At 37.2% G+C, this 19800-nt stretch overlaps 1 protein-coding gene across 1 annotated transcript in view; it reads right to left on the bottom strand.

Moving 5' to 3' along the window:
• Nucleotides 1-13412: 13412 nt before the first annotated feature.
• ZNF529 (zinc finger protein 529) overlaps nucleotides 13413-19800 on the bottom strand; it is a gene marked incomplete at its 5' end in the record, with an annotated part of 41848 nt that continues 35460 nt past the window's right edge. Inside the window, one exon of the mRNA XM_082606662.1 lies at nucleotides 13413-16646. Coding sequence (XP_082462788.1) covers nucleotides 15244-16646 — 1403 coding nt within the window. The 3' untranslated portion in view covers nucleotides 13413-15243. The remainder of the gene's footprint in view (nucleotides 16647-19800) is intronic.

Here is a 19800-nt window from a genome sequence, read left to right as displayed (position 1 = left end):
GCCAGGGTGACTCCAACTAGGAGCCACGGTGCAAGGCTACGCCAGGAGCGCCAGAAGACTCCAGGGCGCGATTCGAGGCTGGGGTGGAGTAGGGGTGAGGCAGGGAGTGGTTGTGGGGATCTCTTCGACAGGGCTCAAGCCCAGCGCCATCTTGTCCCTCGCGAGTGCGGCTCTGAACTACATTTCCCAGAGATCGTCGCGTTCTCCGGCCGGCGGCTCTGAGCAGAGCGGTACGCGAGCAGGGTGTTAATCTCTGAACTGTTGGCGGCTGACGCCGCGCACGGCAGATTGGAGGTGAAATGTCCAGAGCTCGGGGCGGGGATGGAGACTGAGCATTAAGTCTGTTCAGGCGGAACGGACGGGGTTGGGGAGGGGAGTGTCGGTTACGAAATTGTGTGTGACTATGTGTCCCAGTGATGTGTGTGTTATTCTGTGTGTGATACCGTGTGTGTGTAGCTTTCTGTGGATGAATCTCCGTGGTATGATTGTTAATGTGTGACCGTGTGTAATACTGTGTGCTGGTGTGGGTTACCTGTGACTGTGTGTCCCCGTGGTGGGTGTGTGGATTGTTTCTGTGGAATCGTGTATTCCTCTTCTGTGCAGGCATAGGGAGCTTTGTTATTGTGCCTCTGTGACTGCGCCCTAGTGGGGATTGTAACTGTGTAGCACTGTGTGCGGAAGGAAGGGGGAGTCTGTGACTGAGGCTGTTAACTTTGTGTCTACTGGTGGGTGTGTGACTATGCAGCACTGGATGTGTGAATTTGGGGAGACTGTGTCAGTTACTGTGTCACATGTAGTCATGTATGAGACACAGGATGGCTCTGCCCCTGTAAAAATCCTGATTCTTCTCTATGACGTTGAGGTTGAGATGGAAGCTCGGGTCTCCTCTGATAGCCTTCCCCTGGTCAGGGAGGGGCAAGTGAGCAAGGTGACCTTGTCTTCTGGACCTCAAGAAAGGTCTGTTGTCTCCTTTCCCCATCTCTGTTACCGGGCTCAATGGGTCTGTCCCTTGTGGTGCATAGCCAGTGAACACACCAAGTACTTTTGAGTAAAGCAGAAGCATTTATTACTTGTGACAAGTAAGGAGACAGAGCTAGCTCTCAAAGTACTGTCTCTCCAAAGCTGGACGGGGAAGTTTTAAACCTGGGGGGCATGCATAGTCCTGAAAGGGCAGGCATGGTAAAGAGATAGAAGTTACTCTAGGTTGCCAAAAACTGCAAGCAAGCAGGTGTTTTGGTTGGTTGTTTGCACTGTAACCTTTTTGAAACATCTGGCGTTTGGAACTTTGCAATTTAACAGTTTCTGCAAAACAAAGCACACTTTGGTGTGCTTTAACCCCATCCTTTCCCTACTGCTGCTTAGCTAACATATCCTCCAAGAGAGATCTCCAAGGAGGAGAAAATAATGGTTGTGACATCTAAAAGTCGTACATAAGGTGGCTTGGTATTTTCTCTTTGTTTGTAAAATGCTTTATTTTTGCAGGAGGTGATTTTTTTTCTTTCTTGGCTAACTCCTAACAAAGACTCATGAAGTAAACTGGAACCTACTATTTCTCTTTGGAAATATCTTCCTTGCATTCGTAATTTTTAAAATTAATATGTATGCTGAGTATTCTGATTTTACATATATGTAACCATGTAGATACATATATGTACACACGTATATATACACACATTTGTATACCTATATATATTTTAAATACTTTCATTTAAGTGACGTTGTAACTTCCCACATAATTGAAAGTTATTTGAGAATATTTTTAATATTAGACAGTGTTGTTTTTTCATGTGTGACTAACCCAATATCCATTCTCTCCTTTATTGCTATAAAAATGCGGATTTTTGATTGAAGGGGCAGTGTGCTCAGCTTAACAAAAAACAGATAGGAAGGGAATTCCCTGGTGGTCCAGTGGTTAGGACTCCCACGCTTCCACTGCAGGGGGCATGGGTTCGATCCCTGGTCAGGGAACTAAGATCCTGTAAGCCGCACAGCACGGCCAAAAACAAACAAACAAAAAACATGTTTTAGTTTCCCTTATAGTTGTAAACAAAAGCTGTTAGATTGGATTCCTTAGTTCTTTAAAGGGGTGGGGATGGGGCAGGCTCAGTGGGTACGTATTCTTTTGGCCTTCCTCCTTTCTCCTTCCTGCCTGGAAAGTGGATATAGTGCTGCATATGGAGCAGCCATCTTATAACCATGTATTTACTAGGAAAGGAAGCATAATAGAATTTACAGTATTGTATTAAATGAAAATAGAGGATTTTAAATGGTATATATTGTATGAAAGTTTTTGGTAAACAAAACAAAATTTACCTATAGGTGCATGAAATGTGTAGTAGCATTTTAATTCTTTTCATTGTAATGTGGACTGAAATAAAAACACACATGAGAACTGTGAGTTTCCGTTTTATTTGGGGACTTACTGAGCACTATACCTTGGGAGACAACCTCTCAGATAGCTCTGAGAAATTACTCTGAAGAGGTGAAGGGGTACACGCAGTTAAGGATACATCTCGGTAGAAGGTTACTGCCAGTCACGAGGAACAAATATCTCAAGTAATGATTTTACTGCTTTTCTGAGTATGGGAAGATGCAAGAATCCAAGTTCATTTAAAAATTCTCCTGAAATAATTCTAACTATCTAAAGGCCCATTTTTTCAGAGCACAGAGTGACTCATCCTGAATTCCTTTCAGTCAGTCAGTGACTATATGGCTAATGGCTTGATTCTTGTAGAACTGGATGGTGGACAATATTTTTTGTTTTACAGTTTCCCCCTTTTGGTCATAAATTCAACCAAGGTTTGGGAGGCATTTTGTGACCAATTTGTCCCATGGTGCTAGGAAGGCTCATTCCTAGGTCTGGCGAGGATTTCATTGATGGGCCACTCAGTGTGCTATTACTGGACTAGGCATTGTTAATGGTAGTCATAAAAGTTTCTGTACCACCTGTCTTACTAGTCTGTTACGGTCTAGGAAATGATTCCCTCTTGCTGCTTCTTCCCATATCTAGAGTTACACTACTACAATCATTTTGATCTTATATGTATATGTAAAACTATACTTAGTTAATTGTTTCAGGTTGCTTAGTCATCATTATCTTTATTGGAGGCTCAGTCACATTTGGTAATGCAAAAAACAGTAATTTTATAAAATAGGCAGAGCATAAGTAATACAGCTAGTAGCATTGATAAGATCATAAGTAAGAATTTAAACCAAGAGCTTCCATTAGGTGTGGCCCAGTATATCCCCAGTCATCTGACCCAGTCTGTTCCTTACCAATTGCTATCTTTAAAGGTAATGATATATAAGCATTGTTCATAAGGCACTCAGCCCAATTTCCTAGTGTTATTAGGCTGGTTATCTTTAGTATGATTTAATGGTTCCCAACAAACAAATTGTTCCCTCTAACTTAAACAACCATAGCCTGGTATTAGCCATATACATCCATCCCATGACTGAGGGAGGGTCCCTCCTAATAATCAGGAGTTTATATTCTTTCACTGAAATTAGCTCATTTCTCTGAGCTTGAGTAACTTTAAAAGAAAATTCATATTTATGTCCAGGGTCAGAGCAAGTATGATTGATTGGCCAACTGAGGGGGTCCCATCTAGTAATATCAACAGTGGCCTGAACAGAACTATAACTTCTTTCTTCTATAATAAATTTCCTAAGGACTATTCAATCATTGCCTTGGAGAGGAGAAATCCACCAAGGTAACCCAAAAATACTGGACATAGGTAATTGACCATAAGCCCAACAATTGGATTAAGTTTTAAACTCTGTATAGAATTTTGCCTGTAATAGAAAACATTTGATTCATATGCAGACGTCCAAGAGATCAAGAGAATGCTATAAATAATCATACAAGTCAGGTCTAACATCTTGGGATAGCTCTCTATTTCTGATGTTGTGCTCTTGTCCTGGTGTGTCATTTCCTCTCTGTTTGAGCATTGTTTTAAGGTGAGTTTGAGGTCAGCAGTCCTCTACATAGACCAGTACAGTGTAGGGGCCCATTTTAAGTGGGAAATATGATTCTAAGAGTGAATTTCTTCACTTTTGCTGCACATCAACTAGTTTAAGGGTCCTTTCATCTAGGTTGGAGACAGTCCTTTAAATCAGGCGTCCCCAACCCCTGGGCTGCGGACCTGTACTGGTCCGTGGCCTGTTAGGAACCGGGCTGAACAGCAGGAGGTGAGCGGCTGGCGGGCGAGTGAAGCTTCATCTGCTGCTCCCCATTGCTCCCCACTGCTCTCATTACTGCCTGAACCATCCCCCTCCCCCTTCCCACTCCATCCGTGGAAAAACTGTCTTCCACAAAACCAGTCCCTGGTGCCAAAAAGGTTAGGAACTGCTGCTTTAAATTATGCTTCTTCATATGTATATAATATCCTGGTTGTAGGTCACAGGGCATCTGATCTTCATCTAAAGAGAGACTGCTGTGATAAGCTTCAGAAACAAACCTAGAATGTCTTTTAATAATTCAATTAAACTTTTGTAATAACACAACATAGTAACAAGGAGTCATCCAGGAAGTGAGTCTTAGGTAGTAAACACAAACCCTCAGAAGCAATTAACAACACTAGAACTTAACATACATAAAGTAATATCACTAAACCATAATTTTTATCTCTAAAATTATCCTCATTTCTACCAATGATAGTCAAATTAAGACTAATTGTTTGCAAAATAAGTTTGGTTTCAATAAACTTAGCCTGATTATTTACATAAGTGTATCCTACAGGCTCTTTTAAATTGGCTGTGCTGGAACTTTTTATAAGGAATCTCAGATTGAACTTTTAAAAGACCTCATAAGGCCAGGAAAGCCATGCCAAGGACTTGCCACCTGTGATGGGTATAGATTTGGATGAATTCCTCCCTTCTCAGGGTCCCCAAAATAACTCAAAATTCCTGTACCCGTCAGGAGGTGGCCTTCCTTATTTACCTGTTAAGGCTGCTGGGAACCTAGGAGTTTCCAATTTCTGGAGGGATCAGGTAGAAAAGATAAAAGTTTCTACTCTGCTTACAAATGTACAGTTTACCAAATTGCTGTCAGTTATAATTAGTTTAAGGGGGAGGGTTTCCTTATATCTGGAAAACAAAGATTAAAAGCCGGTAATATTTCAGACAAAAATCATAAAAACTATCATTCAGCCCTATGTAGCTAATTCTTGTTGATCTTGCTCTTTTGTTAACAGTTTTACGAAGCCATCAGGGTTTCCATTAGAATTCTTTAATTTCTTACCCAGTTCAGTGGTACGATGTAAAAATTATCAGAAACCTGTACTTGTCAAAAGGTCCTTTCTATGAATCTTGAAGATGAAGCATTTTTATAAAAGCATCAGAGTACAATAACTGCCTATAAATGACAAAAGACTTAAAAAGGCATGGTTAAAGATCTGATTACAATGCAATTGGCAAAGAAACTTGGTTACTTCTGTGACATAGAACAATTAAAGATAATAACTAGAATTATGACTGATAACATTATACTAGAACATACCAGACTTTTAGGAATTCCATGTAATTTCTAGAATAGCTATATTAATAACATTTATCCATACAGTATATCCTAAGAGGGTTTATCATCATTCATTTGATAATGCTTCCCATGTTCTTTAAAATACCAAAGAAGCCTAATTAGTTTAATATCTTTCTCTGATAAGGAGAGAAAACAAATCTCTTGAGATGTTCTAGGGGACCTCTGGAAAATGTCAAGTTTATTTCAGGTCAATAACACTTCATTTAGAAGTTGATTTTTGGAAAGTATGTCAAAAACATCAAATAGGATTATAGGTGCTGTGAGACAATACTTTTTCACTTAACTAAAGTGACAATAAAAGATTTCAAAGGCAAATACAGATAGTTACAACAGATTACTTAAAAGGTAAAGAAACTTTTATAATCTGTTATTAAAGCAGATCATTATTCCAGGAAAACTTTGTCCTCTTAACAGAGAGGGAAACAAATTCTAGTTTTGCACCTCCTTACCTTTAATATTAAAATTCATTTACTCAATTAAATTTATTCTAATCTTAGTCCTGATCACACATTAAACTCGTTGCCCAGGGTTTCTTTTCCATTACCTTCTATAATTTCCTTTTTATCTCCATATTTTGTCCATTTCTCTTCTGACCTCTCTTTCAGACAAAATTACTTTCTTTTCCCTTAACAAAATGTATTTCAATTCCTTATACCTTCTTTTTCCTTGCATACAAGGATGTTTCCTAATTAATTTTTTTTAATGTATTTTTGGCTGTTGGGTCTTCGTTGCTGCGTGTGGGCTTTCTCTAGTTGCAGCGAGCGGGGGCAACTCTTTGTTGTGATGTGAGGGCTTCTCATTGCAGTGGCTTCTCTTGTTGCAGAGCACGGGCTCTAGGCGCATGGGCTTCAGTAGTTGCAGCACGTGGGCTCAGTAGTTGTGGCATGTGGGCTCTAGAGCGCAGGCTCAGTATTTGTGGCTCATGGGCTTAGTTGCTCCGTGGCATGTGGGATCTTCCCGGACCAGGGTTCGAACCCATGTCCCCTGCATTGGCAGGCGGATTCTTAACCACTGTGCCAGCAGGGAAGCCCCAGAAGTTTTTAATTTTAATGACATCTGACTTATCAAGTTTTATTTTTCAGGGACCGTACTTTTGGTGTTTCTAAAAAAATCATTGCCAAACCCAAAGTCACCTAGATTTTCTCCCATGTTTTCTTCTACAAGTTTTTGTTTTTGTTTGTTTGTTTTAGTTTTACACTGTAAAGTTAGGCCCATGATTTATTTTGAATTTTTTTAAGTCGTAAAGCCTGGTCCAGATTCATTTTCTTAATGTGGCTATCAAGTTGTTCCAGCAGTATTTGTTGATTGTTACATTTCTCCGTTGATTTGTCTTTGCTGCCTTGTCAAAAATCAGTTGGCTCTATTAGCTTGGATCTATTTCTGAGCTCTCTATTCTATTCCATTTATCTACTTGTCTGTTCTTTTGCAGTACACACTGTCTTGATTACTGTGTCTTTATAGTAAATCTTGAAGGTGATAGTGTGTCCTCCAACTTCTTCATCTTCAATATTGTTTGACTATTCTGGGTCCTTTGTCTTTTCATATGATCTTTAGAATCAGTTTGTCAATATCCACAAAATAACTTGTAATTTTAACTGATATAGCATTGACTCTATAGGTCAAGTTTGGAATACCTGTCATATTAACAATATTGGGTTATGAACATAGAATTTTTTTAATATTTATGAACATAAGATATTAATTTATTTAGTTCTTTGATTTCTTTCATCAGAGTTTTCTAGTTCTTCTCATATATCTCTTGTACATAATTTGTTAGATTTATTCCTCAGTACTTTTTTGGTTCTAATGTAAATAATTATGTTTTTAATTTCAAATTCCTATTTTTCATTGCTGGTGTATAGGAAAGTACTTGACTTTTGTACATTAACCTTATGTTTTGCAACCTTGGCTATAATCACTTATTAGTCCCATGAGTTTTTTGATCATCCTTCAGGATTTTTACACATTCAACCATGTCATCTGCAAATAGCTTTATTTCTTACTTCCCAATCTGTATACGGTTTCCTTTTTTTGTTGCATTACCTAGGACTTCCAGTACAATACTGAATATGAGTGGTGAGAACAGATATCCTTCCCTTGTTCCTGCTCTTAGAGGGAAAGCCTTTAGTTCCTCACCATTAAATATGATGTTACCTGTTAGTTTTTTGGGTTTTTTTTTTTGCTGTACACGGGCCTCTCACTGTTGTGGCCTCTCCCGTTGTGGAGCACAGGCTCTGGACGTGCAGGCTCAGCGGCCATGGCTCATGGGCCCAGCCGCTCCATGGCGTGTGGGATCCTCCCGGACCGGGGCGTGAACACGTGTCCCCTGCATCGGCAGGTGGACTCTCAACCACTGCACCACCAGGGAAGCCCACCTGTTAGTTTTTGGTAGATGTTCTTATCAAATTGAAGAAGTTTCCTCTATTTCCAGTTTCCTGAGAGGGTTTTAATAATGAATGAGTATGGAATCTTTTCATATGCTTTTTCTGCATCTATTGATATGATCATATGATTTTTCTTCTTTAGCCTGTTGATATGATAGATTAATTACTTGATTTTGAAATGTTGAGCCAGTCTTGCATGCATGGGAGAAATCCCACTTGACTGTGGTATGTAATTACTTTTCTACATTTGTTGGATTTGATTTTCTAATAATTTGTTGAGGATGTTTGCTTTTGTATTCAAACAGATATTGAGAGATATTGGTATGTAATTTTCCTTCCTTACAATGTCTTTATCTGATTTTGGTATTAGGTTAATGACAGCCTCATAGAATGAGTTAGGACATCATTCTATTTTCTGGAATAGATCACAGATAATTAGTATTTCTACCTTAGACATTTGGTAGAATTCATCAGTGAAATCATCTGTGCCTGATGCTTTCTGTTTTGAAGGTTGTTATTCATTTCCTCTAACAAATATGGACATATTCATATTATCCATTTTTTGTGTGTGTTTTGGTAGATTTTGTCTTTTTTGGAATTTGTTTTGTAAGTCATCTAATTTGCTGGGATACAGGTATTCATAGCATTTCCTTATTATGCTTTATATTTCTGTGAGGTTGGTAGTTAAGCCCTCTTTTTCATTCTGGATTTTAGTACCTTCTCCCTTTTTATTTTCATGGTGGTTTTAGCCAAATATTTGTCATTTTGTTGATCTTTTACTTGATTTTAAAAAAATTTTTGACTGCGCCTTGCGGCATGTGGGACCTTAGTTCCCCAACCAGGGATCAAACCCATGCCCCCTGCACAGAGTCTAAACCACTGGATCACCAGGGAAGTCCCTTGTTGATCTTTTAAAGAAACAAATTTTGGTTTCATTAATATATTTTTTCTATTATCTCTTCCATTTATTTCTCATCTATTCCTTATTATTTCCTTCCTCCTTCTTGTTTTTGGTTTTTCCCCCTAGCTTCTTAAGCTGCAAAGTTAGGTTACTGATTTGAGATTTTTTTTTCTTTTTTAAAATATAAGCATTTACAGCTATAAATTTACCTCTATGTGCTGCTTTATATGCATCTCATTAGGTTCATTTTCATCTGAAAATATTTTTCTAATTTTCCTTATTTTTTGTTTGACCCTTAGGGTTAATTAGTAATGTGTTTAATTTCCAAATATGTGAATTTCTCGAATTTCTTGGATTTCTAATTTAATATCATGTGACTGAAGGATATACTTTGTATGACTTTAATCCTTTTAAATTTATTAAGATTTGTTTCATGTCTCAGTGTGTTTTATCCTGGAGAATGTTTTATATGTATATGCTTGAGAACAATGTGTATTTTGCTCTTATTGGGTGGAGTTTCTATTAATGCCTATTATCTAAGTGATTCATAGTTTGTTCAAGTCTTCTGTTTTTGACCATCTACCTAGTTGTTCTAGCTGATATTGAAACTGACTTTGAAGGCTCTACCTACTGTGAAATTTTCAATGTTTGCTTCATGTATTTTGGAGCTCTGTTTTTATGTGCATTCCATGTTTATTTGGGCATTTTTATATAGTAACTTTAAAATCCCTATAATTCCAACATCTTTGTCATCTTGGTTTTTTTTGTTTTGTTTTGGTCTTTTTTCATTCAAGTTGAATATTCCTTGTTCTTGCTAGGATGAGTAAGTTTTGACTGTACCCCAATGATTTGGGTTATAATCTTATGACACTCTGGTTCCTATGTAAATCTTGTTTCTTGTTGATAAGCTGGAATTTAGTCATGGCTCTGTTTACACACATAGTATTTGGAGCCCCCACTGGCTGGAAAGGGAAAGGACCTTTGTTACTGCTTCATTGGAGTGATAATTCACTTATTTCCCCTGTAAATGCCTGTCAGTGCCAAGTCGCAACGGTAGTCAATGACCCAGTTGTACTTACACCCTCTCAATGCATCTTCCAGCCAGGAAATGAGGTGTGCTTCATGGTTCTTGGGCTAGGTTGGCAGTCAGTGCTCTAATCACATACACGATCTTTATAGATGCCCATTATTGATGGGCCAGGATGGCAGTCAGGTCTCTGCTCACACACACAGCGTCTGCATATGCCCATTGCTTGGGAGAGTAGGCATTACTGCTGGGCTGGGATCTTAGGCTGTGCACACACAAGGCCTCTGCAGATGCTTACTGGCAAGAAGGGAGGATGGTGCTGCTAGTTGTTGTGCATAATAGTGTGAAAGATTGGCATTTTTAAAGTGTTTAGCTAATGTAGAGTTGGCATTGTCAATAGGGTATTGTTCTGCAGGGCAGCAACCTTCTCAGCCCTTTGGATAGGAAAAGCAAGCATACCTTGGGTGTTTTATTTTTTTGTTATTGTTTGGTGTTTTGGTAGTTGTTTGCCCCTGGTGGTATTCCTAATTTCAAGCCTCTGGTGCTCAGATAGGAATATATGGGAAGACAAAAACAACAAAACACCCAGTGTTCTACCAGGGAACTCACCACTGGGCTGGGTTGTTACTCGAATCCCAAGGTCAATAGAGTTGGCCTTCATTACTCCAACTTTCAGATTCTTCTTAAGTTTATTTCATGTATTTTTTCCATGGATTTTAAGTCTAATAAGTGGAGAGTAATAGGGCAAAATGTGTTTACTCCATCATGTCCAGAAGTATGGTTTCTTATCTTCGCTCTTTTGCACATACAGGATATTTCTCCCCCTCCCTTCTTCTAAGATTTTCCTTTGGCATAGATTTTAATCAATTTCGTTATGAGTCCCTTGGAGTAATACCCCCTGTCCCCCATGTTTTTGTGATTGGGATAGGTTGAACTTCATGGGCCTGTGCGTTTATAATTTTCATGAAATTTGGAAAGTTTTCAGCCATTATTTTTTTAATTAATTAATTTATTGATTGATTTTTTTTGGCTGCATTGGGTCTTCGTTGCTGCGCGCAGGCTTTCTCTAGTTGTGGTGACTGGAGGCTGCTCTTCATCGTGGTGCATGGACTTCTCATTGCAGTGGCTTCTCATTTCAGAGCATGGGCTCTAGGGTGCATGGGCTTCAGTAGTTATGGCATGCCGGCTCAGTAGTTGTGGCTCACAGGTTCCAAAGCGCAGGCTCAGTAGTTCTGGTGCATGGGCTTAGTTGCTCCACAGCATGTGGGATCTTCCCGGACCAGGGCTTGAACCCGTCTCCCCTGCAATGGCAGGCGGATTCTTAACCACTGCACCACCAGGGAAGTCCCTCAGCATTATTTCTTCAATTATTTTTTCGTCCCCTGCCCATTCTTTTTCCTCTCTTCTAGGGATCTCAATTACACATAATTAGGCTAGTTGAAGTTGTCATACAGCTCTCTGATACTCTTATTTTCTCAGTCTGTTTTTCTCTGTTTCAATTTATATAGTTTTTATTGCTATGTCTTCCAGTTTACTAATGCTTGCTTTGCAATGTTTAATCTATTAATCCTAGCAACTGTATTTTTATGTCTCAGACACTGTTGTTTTTACCTCTAGATTTGTTTGGGTCTTTTAAATATTTTCCACATTGGTACTTAACATGATCAATCTCTCTTCCTTGTTGGATATGTAGAATATAGTTATGACTTTTGTATTGTCAGTATCTATTATCAAATACAAAATCTATTTTTGTCATTTCTAGTTCTGGTTGTGTTTCTATTGATTTTTGCATTATAGTCATGTATGCCTGCTTATTTACACTTCTGGTAAAATTTATTTACTACAGACATTATGAAAGTTACCTTCAATGTGCTTGGTATTTTTGCATTTCTATAAATATACTCAAACTTTGTTCTGTAATATACTTATGTTACCTGGAAACAATTTGTTCAAGATTTGCTTTAAGCTCTGCTAGGTGGGACTAGGAAAGCCTTAATCTAGTGCTAACTCGCCTCTCTACTGAGGCAATAGCTTTTTGAGTAATCTAACCAGTGCCCTGTAAATTATGAGGTTTACCACTCTTGCTGATGGGGATACAAACTATTCCTGGCTCTGTGTGAGCTCCAAGGATTACCTGTGCTCTTAAGCATTTCTTTTGCTGGCCTCAGGTGGTTTCCTTGATCCCATGCACTGATGAGAACTTGGCTCAATACTCTGCCCTGCAGACTCTAGCCATCACTGCCTCCCTGGACTCTCAGCTCCATCTTGTCTACTTAGGGAGATTACAAAGCTCCCCTTGTATTCCCCCTCACAGTGCTGAGATGTGGAAATGCTCTCTAGGCAGTAAGCTGGGTCAAGTGTATGGATCACATTTGTTTATACTTTCTTAGGCATTACATTGTGTTGCCTGGTGTCCAATGTCTGAAAACCTTTATTTCCCATATTTTATCTAGTGTTTTGTTATTTTAGGCAGGAAGGTAAATCCTGCCTCTATTATTCCCATTTTGACTGGAAACAGAGTATTAAAAAAAAAATTCTGTTAAGAATTGCAAGAAGAGAAAAAAAAAAAGAATTGCAAGAGGACTACAGAGCTTCCATATGCCCTTCTCCCAGTTTGCCTAATACTAACATTTTACACTACTGTAGTATAATGATCAAAACCAGGACATTAACATTGGGAACAATACTATCAATCAAATGACAGGTTTTACTGAATTTCATCAAGTTTTCTCTGCTAATGTTCCAAAAATTGAATCCACAATCCGGCATTGTATTTAGTTCCCTTGCCTTTTATGACCTAGAAAACTTATGAACTTTTGGAATATTGGGCAAGTTATTTTACAAAAGGGTATTCATTTTGGGTCTGCCTGCAGTTCCTTCATTATTAGAACATAGTTACGCATGTTTTAGTGAGAATACTACCCAAGTGTTTGCCCTTCTTAGTGCATCACCTTGATGCCAATGTCTCACTGTTGGTGATTATTTGGTTAAAGGGGTGTGTGCAATGTTTTATCTTTGTAATTAAATACTTCGGAGAGATACTTTGAGACAATTCTAATATCCCGTTTTTTCCTTATACTTTCACCTTCAACTCTTACCATCCATCAATGGATTTTGTATATAATTACCACTATTATTATGGTGATTTCCTATCTCCCTCATTCCCTTTACATTTATTAATTAGAATTCTTCACCACTAAATTGAACCAGAATCCCTTCTTTGCAGTAGATAATTTTATGGTTCAGGACAGCAATAAACAGGATAGGTCTGGAACATCCCCTTGTATTTGGGGAAAGAACCCAAAGCTACCAAGTAGGCTAGGGAAAATGTGGAAAGGATAAAGGAGCAAATGAAAATGGAAAGGAATAAATTTTATCAATTTGAGCACAAAGAAAAGGTACCAAAAGTTACATTTTGGTTTATCAGATTAGCAGTCTGTGAAATGACAGGAGTTCATAACAAAATTCAAAGAAAAATGTTAATGTAATGTGACCAAAATATTAATGTAATGTGAACAAAATGTAGCTGTAATTACAAATAAGGGAGACAATAAGGATGTGTTGTATTTTTTTCATTTATTCATTAATGATTCAAAAAATAAGTGTCATTCAAGCCACATGGTTATTTCATTTGTCATTAATTTTAAGTCCGTATATAAGGTTTGGATAGCTCATTGTTTTAATTTGTTCGAGCAAGCAAAAAATATTAAAAACACAAAGAAGTGTAGGGCAGGTAGCTCTGGAGTACTACACAAGAAGAGGGAAATTAATCAGCATTGATGGTAACTCAGAATAACCAGGTAGAGTAGGATAGAAGAGCAAATCAGCAGTGTGGTCACATGACAGCTCAGTAAATAGAATGAGCTGTTAATAACAACATTAATAATTATAATACAATTGAACTATTTCAAAGATATGAAATAGCAAGTATCCTAATAAAAAGGGTAACAACAGAGACCCATTCTTTTACTCTGTAGGACATGAATGATCTATCAGTTACATACTTTTAATAACTGCTAACTTAAATAAATTACTAATAAGGAATAGGTAAAGAAAACATAGCTCAGTATACCCAGTGAGAAAACACCTTACTACTGCTGATCATGCAAAACTGGGCAAGACACCAATCTCAAAAATTAAAATCTAATGAATGACAGTAATGTAAATGTATGTAAATATAACAGGTAAATTTTCTTATAAAAATTAATAACCAGTGGCTTTTGATCACTTTGATTATATAACCAGGTCAACTGTTGTAAGAAAGAGGTGATGAGTAGCTAAGATTTGCAACCTTATTAACTGTCTCATTTTGTTGTTGTTGTCTCTTTGTTTTTCCTGAGTCAGGGGAGATTGCTAAAATCAAAGGTCTACTGATTTTCCAACTGCCAAGACACAGTAAGACAACACTGAATGGAATAAAAAGGAAAATTATAAATAGATACAAAACCCAATTGAAGCCATGGTAAATAAAAGCATTGTAAACCCTCTTAATTTTAGTGAGCAGTTTATAATCATTGCAATAGCTGTAGATTTTCTCCTACTTTTAAAGCTGCCTAACAAATTTAAGAGACATAAGATTGGGTTAGAATATTTTATGAAATATTTAAAATGCTCATTTCATTTGGATGCTGACTGGTACTGCCTAGAGGTGAAAAGGCTCCTTAAAGGAATTGTGTTGCAAAAGGTATTTAGGGAAATCTGTTGTGTCAAAACAAAATAGAAATTCAAAAAGAATTCAAACATTTGATGACAATGGAAAAGTTAAAACATCTACCATTAAAACAAAATCAAGAGAAAACAAAACAAAACAAATCTACACAAACACCTTGCAGGACCACAAAACTTTAAAACCACATAGTAGCTGGGGGTTCTAACTCTCGGGAGAAGATAAGTATGCCATATAAAACAAGCAAAAAATTAGAATGCAAAAGATATATTTGAGCAATATTACAAATCACTAAGCCAAAAACAATAAATAGCCAAAAGAACAAAAACACAAACACCAAAAGTAACTATAAGCAAAACATCCCTGGACAAGAAACTCATATGAAAATAACTCAAATAATTAATAATTAGGGAAATTATTTCCCATGCATTTAAGAAACGGATTGATAGGCATCATCCTACATAAACGGATATTCAGAATGTTAATTGATATAAAAAGGAGAAATATTTGGTGATATTGAACAAAGCTGAAAGTATATCTCACTTATGAATGAATAATTCTAGTTCTAGAGTGGCCATAAAGTCTGGAAATAGATTTAAGAGAGGTAGAATCTCTGCAATAACTTCTACTTAAATACACAGATTTTTCCAACAAAACTCAGAAACAAGTGGGCTTTATATATGTCTTTCATTCAAAAGTCTTCTCACCAGTACAACTTGTTCAATGTTAAGTAAGTTGCCTGCCCACTCTAAAGGCATTCCCACATTCCTTACATTCATAGGGTTTCTTACTATTATGAATTCTCTGATGTTTTGTAAAGGATGAACTATGTCTAAAGGCCTTCCCACAAGCCTTGCATTCATAAGGTTTCTCTCCAGTATGAATTCTCTGATGTTCAGTAAGGGCCGAACTGTGTCTAAAGGCCTTCCCACATACCTTACATTCATAAGGTTTCTCACCACTATGAATTCTCTGATGTTGAATAAGGGCTGAAGTAAGTCTAAAGAACTTTCCACACGCTTTACATTCATAAGGTTTCTGACCACTGTGAATTCTCTGATGTCGAGTAAGTTCACTACCTACTCCAAAAGCTTTCCCACATTCCTTACATTTATATGGTTTCTCACCAGTATGAATTCTCTGATGTCTAGTCAGGGATGAACTGTTTCTAAAGACCTTTCCACATGCTTTGCATTCATAGGGTTTCTTACCACTATGAATTCTCTGATGTCGAGCAAGTTCTCGACAGACTCCAAAAGTCTTCCCACATTCTTTACATGCATAAGGTTTCTCACCAGTATGAATTCTCTGATGTTCAATAAGCTGTGAACTAATTCTAAAGACCTTCTCACATTGTATACATTTGTATGGCTTCTCACCAGTATGAATTCTCTGATGTTCAGTTAGTTGTGAATGAAATCTAAAGTCCTTGCCACATTCCATACATTTGTAAGGTTTCTCATCGGTATGGATTTTCTGATGTCTAGTAAGTTGTGCATGCACTCTAAACGATTTCTTACAGAAAGTGCATTCATAGGGTTTCTCACCATCATGAATTCTTTGAAGTGGAGTGATTTTTTCAATTCTTCTAAAAGTCCTTCCATATTGCTTACATTTATAGCACTTCTGATCTTCACAGTATACACTACAGTCTTCATAAAAACTAAATGCGTTCCCACATTCCATACATTTACAAGGTTTCACACCAGTATGAATATTCAGTTGTAGGGTATGTGGGTCATCTACTCCAAAGGTTTTCCAATATTTTCTACGTTCAGAGGTTTTCTCAGTATATATTTTCTCATATTCATCAAAGTTTAAGTCACAACTAAGGACCTTCCCATATTCCTTAAAGGGCTTCTCACTATCATGAATTCTCTGATGTAATATAAGAGATTTATGATTTTTGTAATTGGGTACTTTTTCAGAGATGATTTTCATTTGACTGAAATATCCCACTTCAGGTCTTTGTACTTCAATCTTCCTTTTGCTTTGCCAATCATTTCTGACAATGGAGTTCTCAAGGCCAACTAATTTACTACTTTCTATTACTTCCCCCTGAGAATCATTTTTTTCAATAATGTCCTTCTCTGTAGATAAAGTCTTTTTGTCATACTTGGATTCCAAGTCTGAAAGAAAGGGAAAAAAACAATTTCTTTTTTCATGTGTAACAAAGATAAAATAGTTATAAAATGCACAGGAGAAAAACTGAAAATAATTCACAGTATAAGTGAATGATTAAAATACTATTATGGGGCTTCCCTGGTGGCACAGTGGTTGAGAGTCCGCCTGCCGATGCAGGGGACACGGGTTCGTGCCCCAGTCCGGGAAGATCCCACATGCCGCAGAGTGGCTAGGCCCGTGAGCCATGGCCGCTGAGCCTGTGCTCCGCAACGGGAGAGCCCACAACAGTGAGAGGCCCGTGTACTGCAAAAAAAAAATACTGTTATGAAGTTTGAGGAAAGGTAAAGAGAACTCAGAGAATGATAAGAGTATAACATAAGGTTGTGAGGTTTGTGCTAAGAGAAATGGATTAAGCCAGTGGGTCTGAAATTTTGGTGTTGATCATCACCTAGTAAGCTTGTCAAGTACTGATGTTCATGAACTAATCCAGATAAACTGAATCAACACCTACAGATGTGGAGTTTAGTCATCAATATCTTGTAGAGATACTGCAAATACAGATCAAAATTTGATTATTGATACATACTAACAGTTTTCTGATACTTTTCTTCTTTTACAATATAATCCCAATACTTTACCATCAATAACAGGGTGCTGCTTGTAAAACAACATTTTAATCCATTATCCCCTTTCACCTAATCATTTTCACCTTCTGCATCAAACCACATTTCCTATCATTTAGAGATACCCACAAGATATTTCATTTCTCAGAAATGGAATCCTTATATACTACCTCCTTTTTGTTGTCCGGGTCTAAAAGTTACCACCCTCTGAAATTATGTACTAGCTGACTCTAAGTAAGTTCATATCTATGTCTCTATTCCAATATCTAGTTCCTTGCCCTCATACCCATTTTTCCAATTGTGTAATCTGTAATTTTCTCTGTTATCATACTGTTTATTTCCTTATTAAACTCCAAAAGGACAAATAAAATCATTCTATGTACCACTGAATAGCAAGCCCCAAGGTCATAGTAGTTTACAATTACAGGAAAAGCAAATCACTGGTTGAAAGCAATGTGAGAATAAAAGCCAATATTACAAAAAGAAGTCACTGGAGAACACAATTATCAGAATAATTATATAAGAATCTCCATGCCTTTAAAACCTCACACTACACTACAGTGATTTTATATATATATAAATTTATATACATGAAATTTATAATATAGTAAGATACATTCATATATATAATAGTGTTTATAAATGATTGTTTTCCAATTGCCTCTCCACCTACGCACACTGTCTCCATCACTGCTGTTAATTTCCTCCTATGCAAAACCATGTGTTTCTTCATCCCAATAAAGATGGTGTTTTATTTACCTCTCTTCAGTAACATTTTCACTATTATTCATCTATCCTCCTGAAATCCTAGTCTATATTTAAATGTTTTCCTTCATGCTCTTTCCCAGGTATTCCTTTCCATTTTCCTATTCTCAAAGCTAACCACTGCTATACTGCCTAAAAAAGTATCAGAATGTTTTAGATATTATAATAGGTATTTCTCATATTTTAAAGCTTATGCAATTCTGAGTAAACCTGTGGCTGAAAAGGAGAATTTGGTAACAGAATGATATGTAAAAGGTGGTGGAGGTGGGCAAGAGTGTAAGGCACTTTGTAACAAAAGATCTCTTGGACCTAGCTGGAGATTGGCAATCAGATGAGGGAATAACCTGAGGAAAATCCAAAGTGACTGATATACATTGCATGATAAAAGGCAAAAATAATGTCCTGTGACTGAATTATGTATAATTAAGGTGAAATAATGCAAACACCATTATTTGACTGAAACAATAAAATAATAAATGAGTGCCAGTATCAGTAAATTAAAAGTACTTCCACTTAGAAATGAAGAAACTTTCTATCAAATAACTGTTTAGTTATTGTGGAAATGTAACTGAAATTACAAAACTTTCAGGGAATGGTGGTGTTGAAAATATTGCACATTAAAAATCTATGAAACTCAATATTAGTCACATAGAAAGTAAGGATTTAAACACTTATATTGATAAAACTGAAAGAATGAAAACCAATGTATACATTCCACTCAAGAAGACAGAAAAGAACAAAGTGACCTAAAGAAAAGGTGAGAGAATTCAATAATATAGAATCAGAATGTGATGAGTTAGAGAACATATAAAGAATATAATCAGCAAATATAAAAAGTGAAAGAAATCAAAGATGACATAAACAGATGGAGAAATATACCATGTTTTTGGACTGGAAGAATCAATACTGTGAAAATGACTATATTACCCAAAGCAATCTACAGATTCAATGCAACCCCCATCACACTCCTAGTGGTATTCCTCACAGAATTAGAACAAAAAATTTTACATTTCTGATGGAAACACAAAAGACCCGAATAGCCAAAGCAATCTTGAGAAAGAAAAACGGAGTTGGAGGAATCAGGCTCCCTGACTTCAAACTATACCACAAAGCGTCAGTAATCAAGACAGTATGGTACTGGCACAAAAACAGAAAAGTAGATCAATGGAATAGAATAGAATGCCCAGAGATAAACCCACACACATATTGTCATCTAATTTACAAGAAGGGAGGCAAGAACACACAATGGAGAAAGGACAGCCTCTTCAATAAGTGGTGCTGGGAAAACTGGACAGCTACATGTAAAAGAATAAAATTAGAACACTCCCTAACACCATACACAAAAATAAACTCCAAATGGATTAAAGACCTAAATGTAAGACCAGACACTATAAAACTCTTAGATGAAAACATAGGAAAAACACTCTGACACAAACCACAGCAAGATCTTTTTTGACCCACCTCCTAGAGTAACGGAAATAAAAACAAAAATAAACAAATGGGACTTAATTAAACTTAAAAGCTTTTGCACAGCAAAAGAAACCATAAACAAGACACAAAGACAACCCTCAGAATAGGAGAAAATATTTGCAAATGACAACAAAGGATTAATCTCCAAAATATACAAACAGCTCACAGAACTCAATATCAGAAAAACAAACAGGGCTTCCCTGGTGGCGCAGTGGTTGAGAGTCCACCTGCCGATGCAGGGGACACGGGTTCGTGCCCCGGTCTGGGAAGATCCCACATGCCGCGGAGCAGCTAGGCCCGT

Source organism: Mesoplodon mirus (genome assembly GCF_964341445.2).
Source record: "Mesoplodon mirus genome assembly, chromosome: 19".
Lineage (NCBI taxonomy): Eukaryota > Metazoa > Chordata > Mammalia > Artiodactyla > Ziphiidae > Mesoplodon > Mesoplodon mirus.
Note: the sequence above shows the minus strand (reverse complement) of the source record. Positions and strands in the feature narration are given on the sequence as shown.